The sequence below is a fragment of the Pteropus alecto genome, unplaced genomic scaffold (genome assembly GCF_000325575.1).
Source record: "Pteropus alecto unplaced genomic scaffold, ASM32557v1 scaffold3, whole genome shotgun sequence".
Classification (NCBI taxonomy): domain Eukaryota; kingdom Metazoa; phylum Chordata; class Mammalia; order Chiroptera; family Pteropodidae; genus Pteropus; species Pteropus alecto.
The window spans coordinates 65,266,418-65,281,111 of record NW_006442484.1 but is presented as its reverse complement, the minus strand read 5'-3'; the positions used below and the strand labels follow the sequence as shown (position 1 = coordinate 65,281,111).

Here is a 14,694-nt window from a genome sequence, read left to right as displayed (position 1 = left end):
TTTTTTTATATAAAAGAATTCATAGTTTAAAAAAAGATGTTTCCGTATCATTAGAATTCACAATATAATAATACCCTCATAAATTTAATTGAAAAAAAAAATTCATGGTATCTTTGACTTCTTTTTCTACTTAAGGAAAACCTTTCAAAGTTAGGAGTTTCGATGACAAAGATATAAACTGTTAAAATGGCTTATATTTATGCAACACTCACTATATGGAAGACACAGTTCTAAGTGCTTTATACATTAACTCATTTAATTCAATCCTCAAAACAACCATAGGATATCACAATTTTATTATCTCCTTGTCACAGACCAGAAAACTTAAGCACAGAAAAGTTGAGTAAGTCACCTACAGTTAGATAATTAATGAAACATAAGATTCAAACATAAAATGATGAACAGTATGTGATCTACTGTTCATCATTTTAACTTCTACACTAACCTACCTCTCTGAGTTAAAGTATATTAGAAGTGCTGGAAAAAAAACCAACCTAGATGTTCTAATCAACTAGCAGGCAGAAAACATTATCGAACTGAAAAGGCATAAGAACATCATACCCATAATAAATCCTAAGTGTATCTAGGAGAAACTGCACACCATACTTCTTTCGGAAAACTCTCCTGCTGTCTTTGATGATGGTGGAAAGATACTGTATATGACCTAAAATAGAAAGCTCACTCTTAAATGATATACCTAAAATAAAGTCACATACATAGTTATAAATTTCTAAAACAACTATAAAATTTTATCAATAGCCTGCTCTCACCAATTCTAAAGGGAAAATCTCCACGGTTCCAAATACGGAAATCAAAGAGTAAATACTGATACATCTGTTGCAGAAGCTGCATGTTTTTCTCTATTGATACCTGTTCAATTAGTAACTGAACTGCCATCAATACATTAACATCCATCAAGGTGTTTGGCACCTGAAATCCAAACAGAAGAGGGTTCTGTAATGTTCAAATAATTGTCGTTAAGCTATAATTTCAAATAAATTATTCAGAACATCTACTAAATACAAAAATCTTGGTTAGGAAAATGTAAACAACTTAAACATTAATTTTTCTAAAGTAATGCTGGAACGTATGTTCCTAATGTCATATTCCTAAAATAATCTTAAATTGATCAAATATTCCAAACACGAAAGCTAACAAACAAGGTCCTGTAGATCAAAGATAATATACTGTTATGTAAGATAAGTAATTGTATAAGGTGATTCAATATAAGTTTTTAAGGTGATTGTATATATACAGAAATTGTAAAATCTGTGAAATAAGTTATATCCACTAATACAACTTAAGCTAAAATAGTGTAATTAAAAAACATACTTACTTATTAGGAACAAAAATTCCAACACTAACCGCTAATTATAATCATCAGCCACACCTACAAAATGTTAGACTAGCTCACCTTCTGAAGTAAGGCACCGAGAGTGGCAACTCCATGGGAGTGAATAAGATTGTCCTGGTTAATAGGATGTCTTTGAATAAAGTGTTTTATAATCAAGATAAATGTTGCAACTAAGCTTCTCTCTAGTCTTGACTCTGTGGAATTGTGAACATGTTATTATCATAATTACTCTAATCACTTTTATATCACATTTTCTATATCACAATGCATATTGTAACAAACAAAGATTTTGGTTCAGAAATTTGCTTCCAAAGGTTACTTGCAGAATACAAATAGAAAAGGCAACAATTGCATATTGTTTACTTATATGCCCATGTAAATATTTTTCCTACCATAAATTTAACAATGCTGTCATGTTTACACTAAGAGTACAAACGAAGGATAATCAAGAGTAAAACCAACATCTTAAATTTTGACTAAAGTGTTATGAACTCTCTGAACTACATTAGCAAAATTAGCCATAGGCTGCTTCAGCTACAAATGGTTAGTTTCTTCCTAACAGTAGCAAGACATTTTAATCTATTTTTCAATTAATTCTCAAATTTATCAATGCCTATTTTGTATTAATTTCATCTTAATACCTGATGCCTTTGTGGCGGTCAATACCACCCAATCTCCTTCTACAGGTGTTATCAATTCGGAAACTGTTCTTTCATTCATTCTTTCAAGAATCTGTCCTTCACTGAAGTGGCTTATTTGTTCCAAGAGAGGAAAGAGTACATTTAATCCACCTATGCAGTTTATGATGTCCTGAAAAAGAAAATTACAATTTTTTCATCTTATAAAACATGGGCAATTTTTTCATTTAATATCTACACAGCACATAAGAGGTTATAATTTACTAAATCTTTAGGCAATGTATAGGACAGTCTAAGCTAAAGGAACCCTCATATGGCCATATGCTATTAAGAGCAGCCATATCTCAGTGGTTGCCATAATCAATACTCAAGAGAGACTAGGCCAGAACATTTTTACTGCACCTTTGTTTTCTAAAGTTTTAGAATTTCAAACATAGGCAGTACAAACATGACCCTATAACTTGACTTTAAAATACGAATAACGTAAGAGCAAAGTGTCACAAGGTAATTAGGCATAATGAACAGGAGAATAAATCATGGGGAAAAAGAATGTATTCAACAGTATAAATATGGCTGACTTCTCTGCTTTTAGTTAACAGCAGAGTGGCTTTAGGTGGCTTTGACCAAAATTAACAGCAGAGTGGCATGGGTGGCTTTGACCAAAATTCAAAGTTACTATTTTGGATAGCGTAACAAAATATATTCAATATCCTTTGACATGTTATTAATTTCTCTGCCTCGGTTTTTTTATCTGTAAAATGAGGATAATACTTATTCCCAATTTGTAAAGTTGTTATAAAGATTAAGTAAGCAAATACATGAAAAGTGCTTACACAAAGTTAGCTATTATTAACAGCTAAAATATTCTGAACTGCCATGTAGACCCAGCTTAAGTTTGTAAACAACCTCTTCACATTCTCTGCCTGTTTTTCATATTGATTTTTAAGAGTTTTATGTAGTAAGTAAACTAGCTTTTGGGTGGCAAGTATTTTTTTCCAGTTGTCATTTCATATAAGTTTGTCTTTGAGTTTGCTGCAATATAAAAATGCAATAGTCTTCTTCCTCATAATTCTGTTCCTTTTTGATTTCCACATAGCTATAACTCAACTAAGACTGCTTTGATTTTCAAATATAATGTATGGCACAAGTAATCAGCTTTCTATACATAAGTAATAGAGCTAGCCTTGTAAAATCACTCTTACAAATGACAACAAAAGTTACCTTATGAATTGGCAAATACGCTATAAATTTTAGTATGCTAACAAGAATAAGTATTCTTCTCTCAAAGTCAAAGAATAAAAGCTTATACTTCACGAATAACATGAGATTAATACTAATTGATGTATTCATCTTTACACAGGCTGAATTATCTTAATGGCTTCTGTTCCACTGAAAGAATGAGCATATTTGATTGGTGTTAAGTGACTATAATATAAAAGGGGTTTTTGCTCATTTACCAACAAGTTCCCTACAACTATCTTTTATACTTCTTTTTACTTAAGCTATAATTTCTATTTAAGATATCTTTTAAGGAAACATTATATTTTAGAAATAGGATAAAATCTCTTTCATATTGACACAAATAACACTAATTTAATCACTCAGTCGACAATGTTATTGCATATCCCTGTGCCAGGCACGGTAAAGAAAGGAGTGGTCCTTCCTTTGAAGTTCTTAAGGATTACTGGAGAATCGAGCAAACACACACTTACTATTCACCATAATAAGTGAAATGATAAAGTGCTACAGGTACCCATGACAAGAGTAGTTGACTCAGTCTTGGAAAATAAGTAGAGGCCTCTAGATAGAAACAAAGACATTATGTCCAGCTGAGACAAAAATATGAGGCACATGAAAAAGGCAGACAAGATATAGTTAGAGCAGGATATGAAGAAGAGGAAAAATTGCTCATCTTTAACCTGAGAGAGGAAAGATCTGAGTTTGTTTAAAGCTGAAAGACAGGAGACTATAGACAGAGAGTATATATTTCAGGAGAAAAAGGATAATCAATGAAGTCTATAAGGGGTTGAAATTTGCCACATAGTTTTAGAGATTAAATACCTTAAGTGGAGCAGTAAAGTAAGGCAGTATCTTTTTCTCATGAAAAGTGTTAAGCTCATGGCAGTTTAAAACTAAGTTTCAAGCAAATCAAACAGTCATTGAACTACTTATTTGCTCATCCTTCAAACTGTGTGTCTTGCCTGAAAACATTTTAACTGAGCCTTATTATTCAGATGAATCTGGTGGTGCTTAAAAGATAAACTCTTCTAAACCAACTTCTGGGCCATGAACCAGTACGGGCCACAGAGCAGGAGGTGTGCAGCAGGCGGGTGAACGAGCAAAGCTTCATCTGTATTTGAAGCTGCTCCCCAGCGCTACCATCACCACTTCAGCTCCACTTCAGATCATCAGGCATTAAATTCTCATAGGAACACCGTCCCTGGTGCCAAAAAGGTTGGTGACCACTGTTCTAAAGGATCTGTAAACATATATAATACATTGCTTGTCATTTATCATTAACTTACCTTAATGTCCCAGTTTACTACTTTGTTTCCTGTTAACCTTCCATGCAAACAATTAGTAGATAAATCAAGACAGATTGAATTTTTGCAGGCCTAAGAATAAAAAAATATATATATGGCAAACAGCTAAGCACAATGAAAACAAAATACAACTTTTACTATTCTGACTGTCTCTTAAAAAAATCAGGATCTAGATTCGAAAGTACTCATTCATCAAATGCAGATCATTGCTGCTTGTTACGTTATTCATCAGTCATATAGTTTATCATTTTTTCTCTTTTAATATGCAAACAGATTTTTCACTTTTAAAAAAATTCAATGTTTTATTCTCATTTAGTACTTCCCTAAGCGTAATTTCATGATATATATAAAACATGTGACTAAAGTATGAGATAGTAGGAACTACAGAACAGAAAAATATATTACAATATAAAAAACCAACCACAGGCATAAGACATAATATTTTCCCTCATATTACTGACATTCTGTTATAGTCAGATGAAGAGCTTAGTCTGCAACTCAGAAATTCTTAAAGTTATTTGTTACCTTCCATAAAGGCTTATAAAGCAGGTAACTTCACATTCAATCTGTGAATTTGCAGACTAAAGTATCCTTGAATGTAATCCCCATTGCAAAAGGAAATAAAGAAACCTGTAAATGTTAACACAGATGATGTGGCTGTTTTTTTCCTCTTAAGGCAACTGAGAAAAATTGCTTTAATAAAACAAATGTAAATTGAGTTTACCTTTAACTCAATGTGAACTGCGTTAGTCTCAGAGACAGAAATGTCTTTCTCCTGTTACTATCTTAGTGTAGGTACCTGTGTATCTATGACCTAATTTCCTAATGGCATGGGTGCCTCCAGTCTCCTAACCCTCTAATCCAACGTGCACATTGCAGCTTGAGACCGTTTCTAAAATACAAACCTGATCACATTACTCTAGTGCTTAAAATCCTATCCAAAGCCTGCAAAGGATTTTTGCTATAATCTGGCCTCCTCTTGTCCTCTAATCTCATTTCCTGCCATCCTCTCTTCCTGCTTAGTCACCTACACCCAAATACATGTAGAATCCAGTTTTATAGCCTCTGCCTTTGTAGGTGCTGCTTGCTACACCTTGCACATCTTTCTCTTCACCTTTGCCTTTTAAGTCACAAATCAAATCATCTTTTCTATGATATTCTAACCTCCTATGATATTCTAATCTTTTCTATGATATTCTAACCTCCTGGAAGAACAAACCACCCTTCCTTTGTATCTGCATTGTATTTTGTACATAATTTCAACACAGAAATATTGTATTCTGGTTAAGTATATGCATTAAACAGGCCGGCCAATCACTAGAATTATGAAGCTAGACAGGTTACTTATCTTTAGTCAGTTTCAGGAAACTAGAGCTTAGAAATGATAGAGGTAACACCACTTAACCCTTAGAGCTTTAGTGAATATTACGTGAAATAATACACATGAAGCATTTAACATAGAGCTTAAGATAAACACCCAATAAATAGTAGCTAAAAAGAAAAATGCTCATGAAATTATATTGCACTTATTTTTTACATATTTATTTCACTGTAGATTTTAAGCTTCTTAAGCCAGAGGCTTTAATTTTTTCATCTTTCTATTCTAAAAGTTCAGAAAATTCTTGGCACAGAGAAGACACTCAAAACATTTAAACAAATGAGTAGTTAAACACCTCCCAAAAATAAGTGCAAAAATCGGAAACTGCTGTCAAAAAATCCTCTACAGTAGCCTTTTCCAAACTTGCATTTGTTACTAAGTGAGGTAAAAAAACAAAATATGTTCTATGTTCAAATAACTAGTAAAAAAGTAGGATAAAACAAAAATAAACTAGTTTCTTTATACCATGATTTTTCAAGTGTATCATCAATCTCTAAGAGAGATATACTAAATGCAACATCCCCCAAACTTAACATAACCACAGAACCCTTGTATCACGATATATCACCATTTTCGAGAAGTATTCCTCCAATAAATTGTCTTATTATATATATTTATCATGTTGGGTTTCTTGAGGAAAAGTACTAATGGCTTTTTATAATGTTACATAAATTTTACTTTCAATCTTTATTTTTCAAAATTACTTTGAAAAGAATACGGCAACCATAATGCCAAAACGACACATCTAGACATATACCAAATATATTAGTGAAATTAAATCTAATTATTTCTTATCTATTTATACTAGATAGTTGTAATGAAAATAAGTATAAGATATAGTCCCTTTAAGTTATTAAGAAATAATTTAAAATCTAGTTTGGCAAACAAAAAAAATCTTTGAGAAAAAGTTAGTGGTACAAACAGGAAACAAAAAATAAGAGACACAAGAGACATAAACAATGTATGAACCTCGAATGGATCCAGGATTAAATTTTTTAATTTAATTTTTTAAATTTGTTTAAATAAGTATTTTTGGGAAAACTGGGAAATTTTGAATATGGGTTATGTAGTACATGAATTATTGATAATTTTCTTAGGTTAATGATCATGTAGAAAAGTTAGGAGGAAAGTGTCTTGACAGCTATGTCAATCTGCTTTCACAAATAACTTCAGATAGATAAACACAAGTGTGGCAAAATGTTAATCATTGGGGAATTCAGGTGAAGAGTACACAGGATTTCACTTTACCATTCTTTCAACTTCTCTCTAGGTTTGAAATTAATCAAAATAAAAAGTTAGGGGGAAATACTAACTGATAAGTAAATTGTATTAGCTTAGATATAACAAGTATTCGAAGTAATACATTATAGCCATGTATTAGCAGGCTAAACTAGAAAAAAAGATTCTACAATGTATAATGTCACACAGCAAAAGCATTTTCTGGGTCAAGGTAACATTGACTATAATTAAGGCAACTGATATTGTTTATGCCACTTCTCCCTTTTCTTCCTCCCAATTCTATTTTTTGATCTTCTTTCCCTCAGCTCTTGCTAACCTTTCCTCCAAGAAAAAAGGACTCAGCATGGCATACAGATAGGTGGTTTCTTTTTTCTCCTTAAGTAAACATTTTGTTGTTGTTGTTTTCTAACATCATATTTTAAAAATTAACAAAGAAAATGTTGAACAAATTCTGTTTCATCTACCCTTCCAAAAAAGTAGGGGAAAAAAGTTTAAACAATTTTATTTACTGCAGTCAATTCATTAGTACAAAGTCCCACTACAGCTATTCCAAATCATACAATTGCGATGACATAATGATCACATTTGAACCTTAGTTGAGAGGTACACCTTTATTTTTAATGCTTCTCATCTTGCTTTGAAAATTAGTAATTTTTTAATGGCAATTCAAGCCTCTTTTTCTCAATTACCCACTGAAATGAGAGAAATTAAAAACAAATTCTAGTTCGTAGCATTTGACAACCAGATGGACAGTCCATGCTTTTATTCTGACCTTTGCAGTGTAGTGAAGAAGGACATTACCAGGCAGGTCGGTCATGTCAGACTCTTGATATTTCCAAGGGCTTAAACAGTTTGGACCTGAAAATTATTTATACATATACACATATCATTGAATAGATATGGCCTCTTCGGTTCTGTGTAATCAGAACAAAATTTAAAATTAAGCTGTTTTAAGCTACTTACATAACACAGTTAAAACACACTAAACAAAATATACTTTATGTTTATGTCACTTCTAATTCAATATAAACCTAAAAAAGTTGGGGGTGGGGGTGGAAATGGATCAATCTCATCTATAGAAAGGAAATTTATACAACTAATATCAAATATAACAAAATTTTATCTATTTATTCGGCTAATGTACACAAACTCAAAATTTTAAGACAAAATAGCAAAACAATAATGTGAATAGATATCAAAGAAATGGAATACCAAATGAGTAGGAAAAATTCTTGACTTTACTAAAAAAAAAAAAAAGAAAAAAAAAGAAAAAAGAAAGAAAAAATACAAATTAAAATAAGGTTCTACATTACATCAACAAAGGAAGGAAACGGTAGTGAGTGTTCCATCTTAATGAGGCTGTGATGAATCTGGTACACTTATATATTACTGTTAGGGACTGTCAACTGGTATATATACCTTATGGAGACTATGTACCATGTATTAAAAGCCATAAAAATATTTACACACTTTGAATATTTATCCTGAGAATTTATCATAAGTAAATCCAACAAAATAAGGAAAAAAACAATCAGTACAACAGTTCTTCATATTTAATATTTGAAGTCTCCGTCAATATTAAAAATTATAAACAGCCTAAGTAAATCATGCATTATGAATCCAATATAATATTGGGCAGCCATTAAAAATCATTATGAACACTATATAATAATTGTTATTTATATGAGAATTATAAGTAGAAAAAAACTAGAAGAACAAAATCCAAACTACAGAGTTGAGATGATTACACTAAATGACTTATTATTAACCTGGAATTTATTTAGACTATAAACTTCAAACACTGTGGTGAGTTTTAAACTAATGAGAAGTTTCTAAACTTTGAAAATCTAAACATTCTCATTCCTCTCAAAACTCCTATGTAATATAAAAAAGAAATGTTGACAAATAAACTATTCTGCAGAGTTAATATATATTACTATCTAGAGGCTTAACTCCTGAGCAATCTACTAAAATACAGATATAATTTTAAAAATAGTTATGATCCAATAACAATCTGTGTATATTTAAAATCATAGCCAAAAGATAAAAAGCCAAAATAAAAACAGCTCATAATTTTATCTAACTCCTAATTCTACTGCCTTCATGAATTCTTCAGGCATATTCATATGCAAGTTATAAAAATTCATTTTTATATGACGAGTTTTGAATTGACTCATATGATTTTAGAATCAGTCATGTAATTTCTTATGAAAACAGGCTTATATTTTGTTTCATCAATTTACTAAAATCTGTCAAAAGTATTATAGAATAAATTGTATTTCCCCGAAATTCATATGTTGAAGATATAATCCCCAATGTGACTGTATGTGGCAATAAGGCCTTTAAGGAGGTAATTAAGGTTAAATGATGTCATAAGGGTCAGGACCTAATCTAAAAAGGGTACCTTATAAAAAGAGGAAAAGACACCAGAGATATCTCTTGGCACATATACAAAAAACAGATTCCATGTGAGGACACAGCCAAGAAGGCAGCAATCTACCGGCCAGGAATAAAGGCCTCACCTGAAACCACACCTGAGGAAAACTTGATCTTGGAATTCTAGCTTCCAGATTTGTAATAAAATAGTGTTTAAGCCATCCAGTATGTAATGCGTTGTTATGGCAGCCATAAGAAGCCAATACTAGGTAGATTTATGGATATTTGAAATACTTACCAAAGGCCTGCTTTGTCTACCAAAAAGAGTATGGTGTACTATAATTAATACTGAATAATAGACTTGAAAATGTTAAGCAAGTAGATCTCAAATATAATCAATACACACATAAAAATGGTAATTATGTGAGGGGACAGAGGTGTTAACTATTACAGCAATCATTTTGCACTATATACATTTACCAATCATCATATTGTACACCATAAATGTACATACATTATATGTCAGTAACATTTCAATAAAGCCAAGGGGGAAGAGTATGGTATATAGTGGGCTTCCTCTTCCTTTTTATCTTCAATTAAATACATTCTTCATATTTAGACAGAAAAAACTAAGTTTTATTAAATAGTATGACTGTAAATACTCACCTGCCAAATATAATGCCTTCACCTGAGGAGGCTGTAGTGCTTCATAGAAGATGATGACAGACCCTAGCTGACCCTCCAGAGATGTAGGACATCCCCATTCACTGTCCTGGGTCCCAGCTGATATCAATTTGGTAACCAATTTTGATTTTTCAGTTGTTCCTCCCCAGGAGGCTGATGACAGAATTCCACCAAATGATGTCCGATGAGGGGTAATGGGAGAAGAAAAAGGTGGATCTGGGATTTGGGATGGTGGAGGAGTGGTGGTTCTTTGTCCAGCTGAACCAATGCAGCAGGAAATAAAAGGCTAAAAATTAAGAAAGAAACAAACAAAACAAATTACACAGTTTCGATTATATCTCTATCCTCATTTAAAATGAAACAGTACATAAAATCAAGCAAATAAATACAGAAGAAATCACTACAGAAGTTACTTTTGGCCTACATGATTTGGATGCATTTATAACTCACTTTATATCCTTTTGTAAATTTGGAATTTTTAATGAATGTATATTAACAAAAATTTTTTAACAACTTTACTATATTCTAAAATAGAGAAAACTACTTTTTTCCTTTCAAATTTATGAACAGAGAATGACACATCAGTATAATGACACTAATTATAGGTTATGGTGAAATGGTCATTGAAATGAACAGCAACAAGAAGTTCCTAGAATACTAAGACTGGGAAGTAATCTAATCCATTCTATTACCTACAGAAAAGGCCATTTCAAAATTATTCTCAAAGAACTTTTACACTAATGTTCTTTAAGAGTCGCCCTAGTAAATAAATTCTATCCTATACCTAATGACAATGTAAAGGTTTAAAGTGTCTAATTTATTAAAGTCCATCATAACAATCCCTAAGTATTTTGTATACCTGGAGAACTTTATTAAAAGATCCTTTGTTCTGCTCTATTCAATTTTTTGGCTTTCCGATGGCTGTTACATGTCTTTTTTTCTAAGTGTTTAATTACATTGTTTCTTCCTTGAATTGTTTTTTCTTTCTTACATGTTGTCTGACTTCATCTAAATGACAATAGGCTAACAGAATTAAATATTAACTTACTATATATCTTCGTATGTAGAAAAGACAAAAATTTATGGGCACACATTAGAATAAAGAGAACCTTCTATATTAGATTGAAATTTTTCAAGAGGTTTCCAGTCATTTGGTCCCATAAAGAGTACATTAGATGTGCTTACTTCATTCATGGCAGGAAATCTGAGAGGGGCGGAGACCTTCTGTTGTCCATTATCGTAGATATAGACAAGGCTCTGACCAAAAGGCCTTTTTCCAGGCATGTGAACAATAGTTATGTTGTGCTGGTAAAGTAAAATACACATTCAAAAGGTGAAGAGCACATTAAGTTTTTGGAATGACAAATGTTTTCAGAGTATTACTCTAACTAGTTTGTGTAAATAGCAGAACATTAAGATTAAGCATAACTAAATACTGATTAAAACCATGATTTTAAAGTGAATAATACTTTTTTCTGTAGTACTATAAAAGCACTATGTCTATTCTAGAAAATCTACACACAACTGTAATACAGTATCTTTTCTGTACTTTCCAAGTCTATGAGTATTCTTTAGAATCAATTTTTCTAATAAGAATAATCTTTTAAAAAGCAACAGAAATACATTTTAACAATTTATATCCTCACTTTAATTGAACTTCAAAATCAAATTTGATTCTAAAAAAGTTAAGAAATCATAACATTTCATTTTAAATTTTTAGCAGAAAAACGATTACTGACATTTACAATGATGATGTAAATGGTATTAACCTCCTCATAGATGAACTTCAACATGAACAGAAAGTGAAAATTAATCAAGTCTCAAAACGCAGCTGATAGCACTTTATGTACATGCACCAAATGTGTTTTTTAAAGGAAAAAAATCAAGAAGTTAAACGTGATGCCCTAAAGCCTTACCCAGAGGGAATCACAGAAACTGTGGTCAGGAAGCATAACTGTTGCATATTCTCTTTTTGTGCATACTGCCACAACCAACATACCTGAATGGGTAATAAAAGCTTCAAAACCCATGCCACTTCCTGTAAAAAAGCTAACAAAAATACATATTATCAGAACTTTTGAAGTCATTTGTTTAGTTTTATCATCACTGAAGCACACAAAACTATAATGTCATCATGAATATCTTTATCAAACACACTGTGGCTTACATTTTGTTGCCACATATCAGTCCAACCTTGTTTCAAAAATGAATTTTAAATCTTTTTTTTTTTTTGGCATAAGAGTTTTAGTAAATTATAAAAGGTAGCCAACCTTATAAATGGAATTCTATTAGCAAACTATAGTAAAGCTATAAACTTTCAAATCTTCAAAATTCTTCCATATTAAGATTCAAAAAGCATGAGTAAAGGTCTTAAAATCATAAGGCATATTAAAAATTGCTACTGAAGTAAGCAATTTTTACTAAGTTTGGATTTATATACACATGGTTTTCTGGTCTTTCATATAACTATATAGCGCTCTCAATGGAACAGATGGATTACCATTCATTTTCAAGATTATTATTCCTTTTTTCTTCATTTTTACAGTACTTTAGGAAGGAACTTGTTTCTAAACTAACCTCAGAACTTAACTAGCAAAATATTTGAGATGTACAATTACTACTATGAAAGCAAGAAAGCACTTAAACTGAGTACACTCTAAGGATGAAGAAGCTTCAAATAAATTGTTGTACATTTATTTAAAATCCAGATGCTTGGAAAAGCTTTTTCCTATTTAAGAAACACAACATATATTGTATGACAGAATTCATTTATATTCCATAACTTGTATCAGTACCTGTATAATTGTTTTCTCTTTCCTCCTTTGTTAGCATTGCCAAGAGTCGACTGGTCCTGATCTAAGCAAAACCAAGCACTGAAGGAAAAGGCAGACCCTGGCCATTTCTGTATAGAAGGCACAGAAATTCCTGCCATACTATGTGACAAATTGAAATATTGCAGTGCACTCTCTAGACTTTGTTTTCGAGCCATTGTCAGGATTGCTCGAGTCACGGGAGTAGTATATGGGTGAATATACTCAGATTCATCCACCCTCAGCAATCTTAGTAGTTGACGGATTTCTTCTGCACTCACTGACTGACTCCCCAAGGAACCATGAAGTGCAATCAGGTTCTCAGCACAAGTTCGATGAAGGGAAGAATGGGAATGAAGGGCTTCAATGATTCTAATTCCCATGTTTGCATTGACACAAACAGTTCGGCTCTGTCTATTAATACAACAAATTCTTTTCAGCCAATCAGAGATGAAGATCTGCAGGTCATGGGATTCTAGCTCTGGAAGCCACTGAATAAGAAGCAAGAGAGGATGGACATTACTAATGCCCAAAATCCCAACTGAAGTGTGATCACCCTCTACAGCCTGTAAGGCAACGGAAGAGACAAAGGTTAGTTACCATCCTTGATATGGAGATAATGGAACTTCTTTTAATAAAGCTAAAAAACTCACCATATTCATAAGTTCTTTCAGTAGTTCCAGTGGTGGCTGACCTAGGGATTTTAATACTTCAAACATATGTGTATAACCAATTCTTTCTTTAAATACTTCCTAGGAGAGGGAAAATAAACACATCAATCCAGATTTTCGAAGACTAGATTTGTTGAAATATTTTCAAAAGTGTTGAATACTACCCATTTAAGGTTATTAATATTAAAAAGATTATGAGTTCAACATTTTGTTTTCTCAAATCGTGCTGCACCTTAAAATAAACTTCATTTACCTTTTGGAATACAATGTTACAATAACCTATCAACATGTAAAATAAATGAAATTAGCAATAGTTGTACATTATAAATTATATTACTGATTAGATCGCAGGACACTTCTTTTACCTTCTTCACTTGATTTGTACTAAGTACAGTGTTATGTGATGTCAAAATAAAAATGGAAAAAAAAAATGAGGAGAATCTGGGGTAAGAGGAGTCAGACAGCAGCCTCAAAGGTATAAAGAGTCTTGGCAATTTTGAGTACTGACCAGAAAAAAACTGGGTAGTTTTCTCTCTACTCTTAGTATCTAAATGGTCTGAATTATCTGGAACATTGAGTTCATTTTAGTAAAGTCTAAGCCATAAAGGAAAATATAAAGACAACCAAAAAATCTTCATAACACTAAATTGGTCCAGTAAAGGAGGCAGAAATATATACACTCATTATCAAATCAAAAGATTTAAACAAAATGAGATTGGCTCTTTCTGGGGAAGGGAACTAGTTAACTGTGGGCCAAGGGTAGGAAGAAAATCTTTTTTTCGAAAGGTATGTTTTAAGTCATCTTTTTAATTTTAAATCATGCAAGGCATAACAGTATAAAAAAGTTGATATTATAAAGACTTGAACATCATTTTAGGTTTGAATTTCATAATATAGTACACGCAATCCATTATACTTATAAACCAATTAGAATTTAAAATGATTTTCCTTACAGAAATTGTTATCAATGGAGATTAGATTCCCTAGCCAGCCTGTAACAG

At 31.9% G+C, this 14,694-nt stretch overlaps 1 protein-coding gene across 12 annotated transcripts in view; it reads right to left on the bottom strand.

Moving 5' to 3' along the window:
* NBEAL1 (neurobeachin like 1) overlaps positions 1–14,694 on the bottom strand; it is a 129,123-nt gene that overhangs the window by 72,539 nt on the left and 41,890 nt on the right. For all 12 annotated transcript variants that reach the window (XM_025039263.1, XM_015596596.2, XM_015596597.2 and 9 more), the window contains 11 exons: positions 13,676–13,774; positions 13,008–13,588; positions 12,129–12,261; positions 11,398–11,517; positions 10,195–10,498; positions 7,925–8,010; positions 4,518–4,607; positions 1,996–2,164; positions 1,415–1,548; positions 771–930; positions 562–664 (listed from right to left, as the gene is read on the bottom strand). In XM_025039263.1, the coding sequence (XP_024895031.1) occupies positions 562–664; positions 771–930; positions 1,415–1,548; positions 1,996–2,164; positions 4,518–4,607; positions 7,925–8,010; positions 10,195–10,498; positions 11,398–11,517; positions 12,129–12,261; positions 13,008–13,588; positions 13,676–13,774 (1,979 nt within the window). The remainder of the gene's footprint in view (positions 1–561; positions 665–770; positions 931–1,414; positions 1,549–1,995; positions 2,165–4,517; positions 4,608–7,924; positions 8,011–10,194; positions 10,499–11,397; positions 11,518–12,128; positions 12,262–13,007; positions 13,589–13,675; positions 13,775–14,694) is intronic.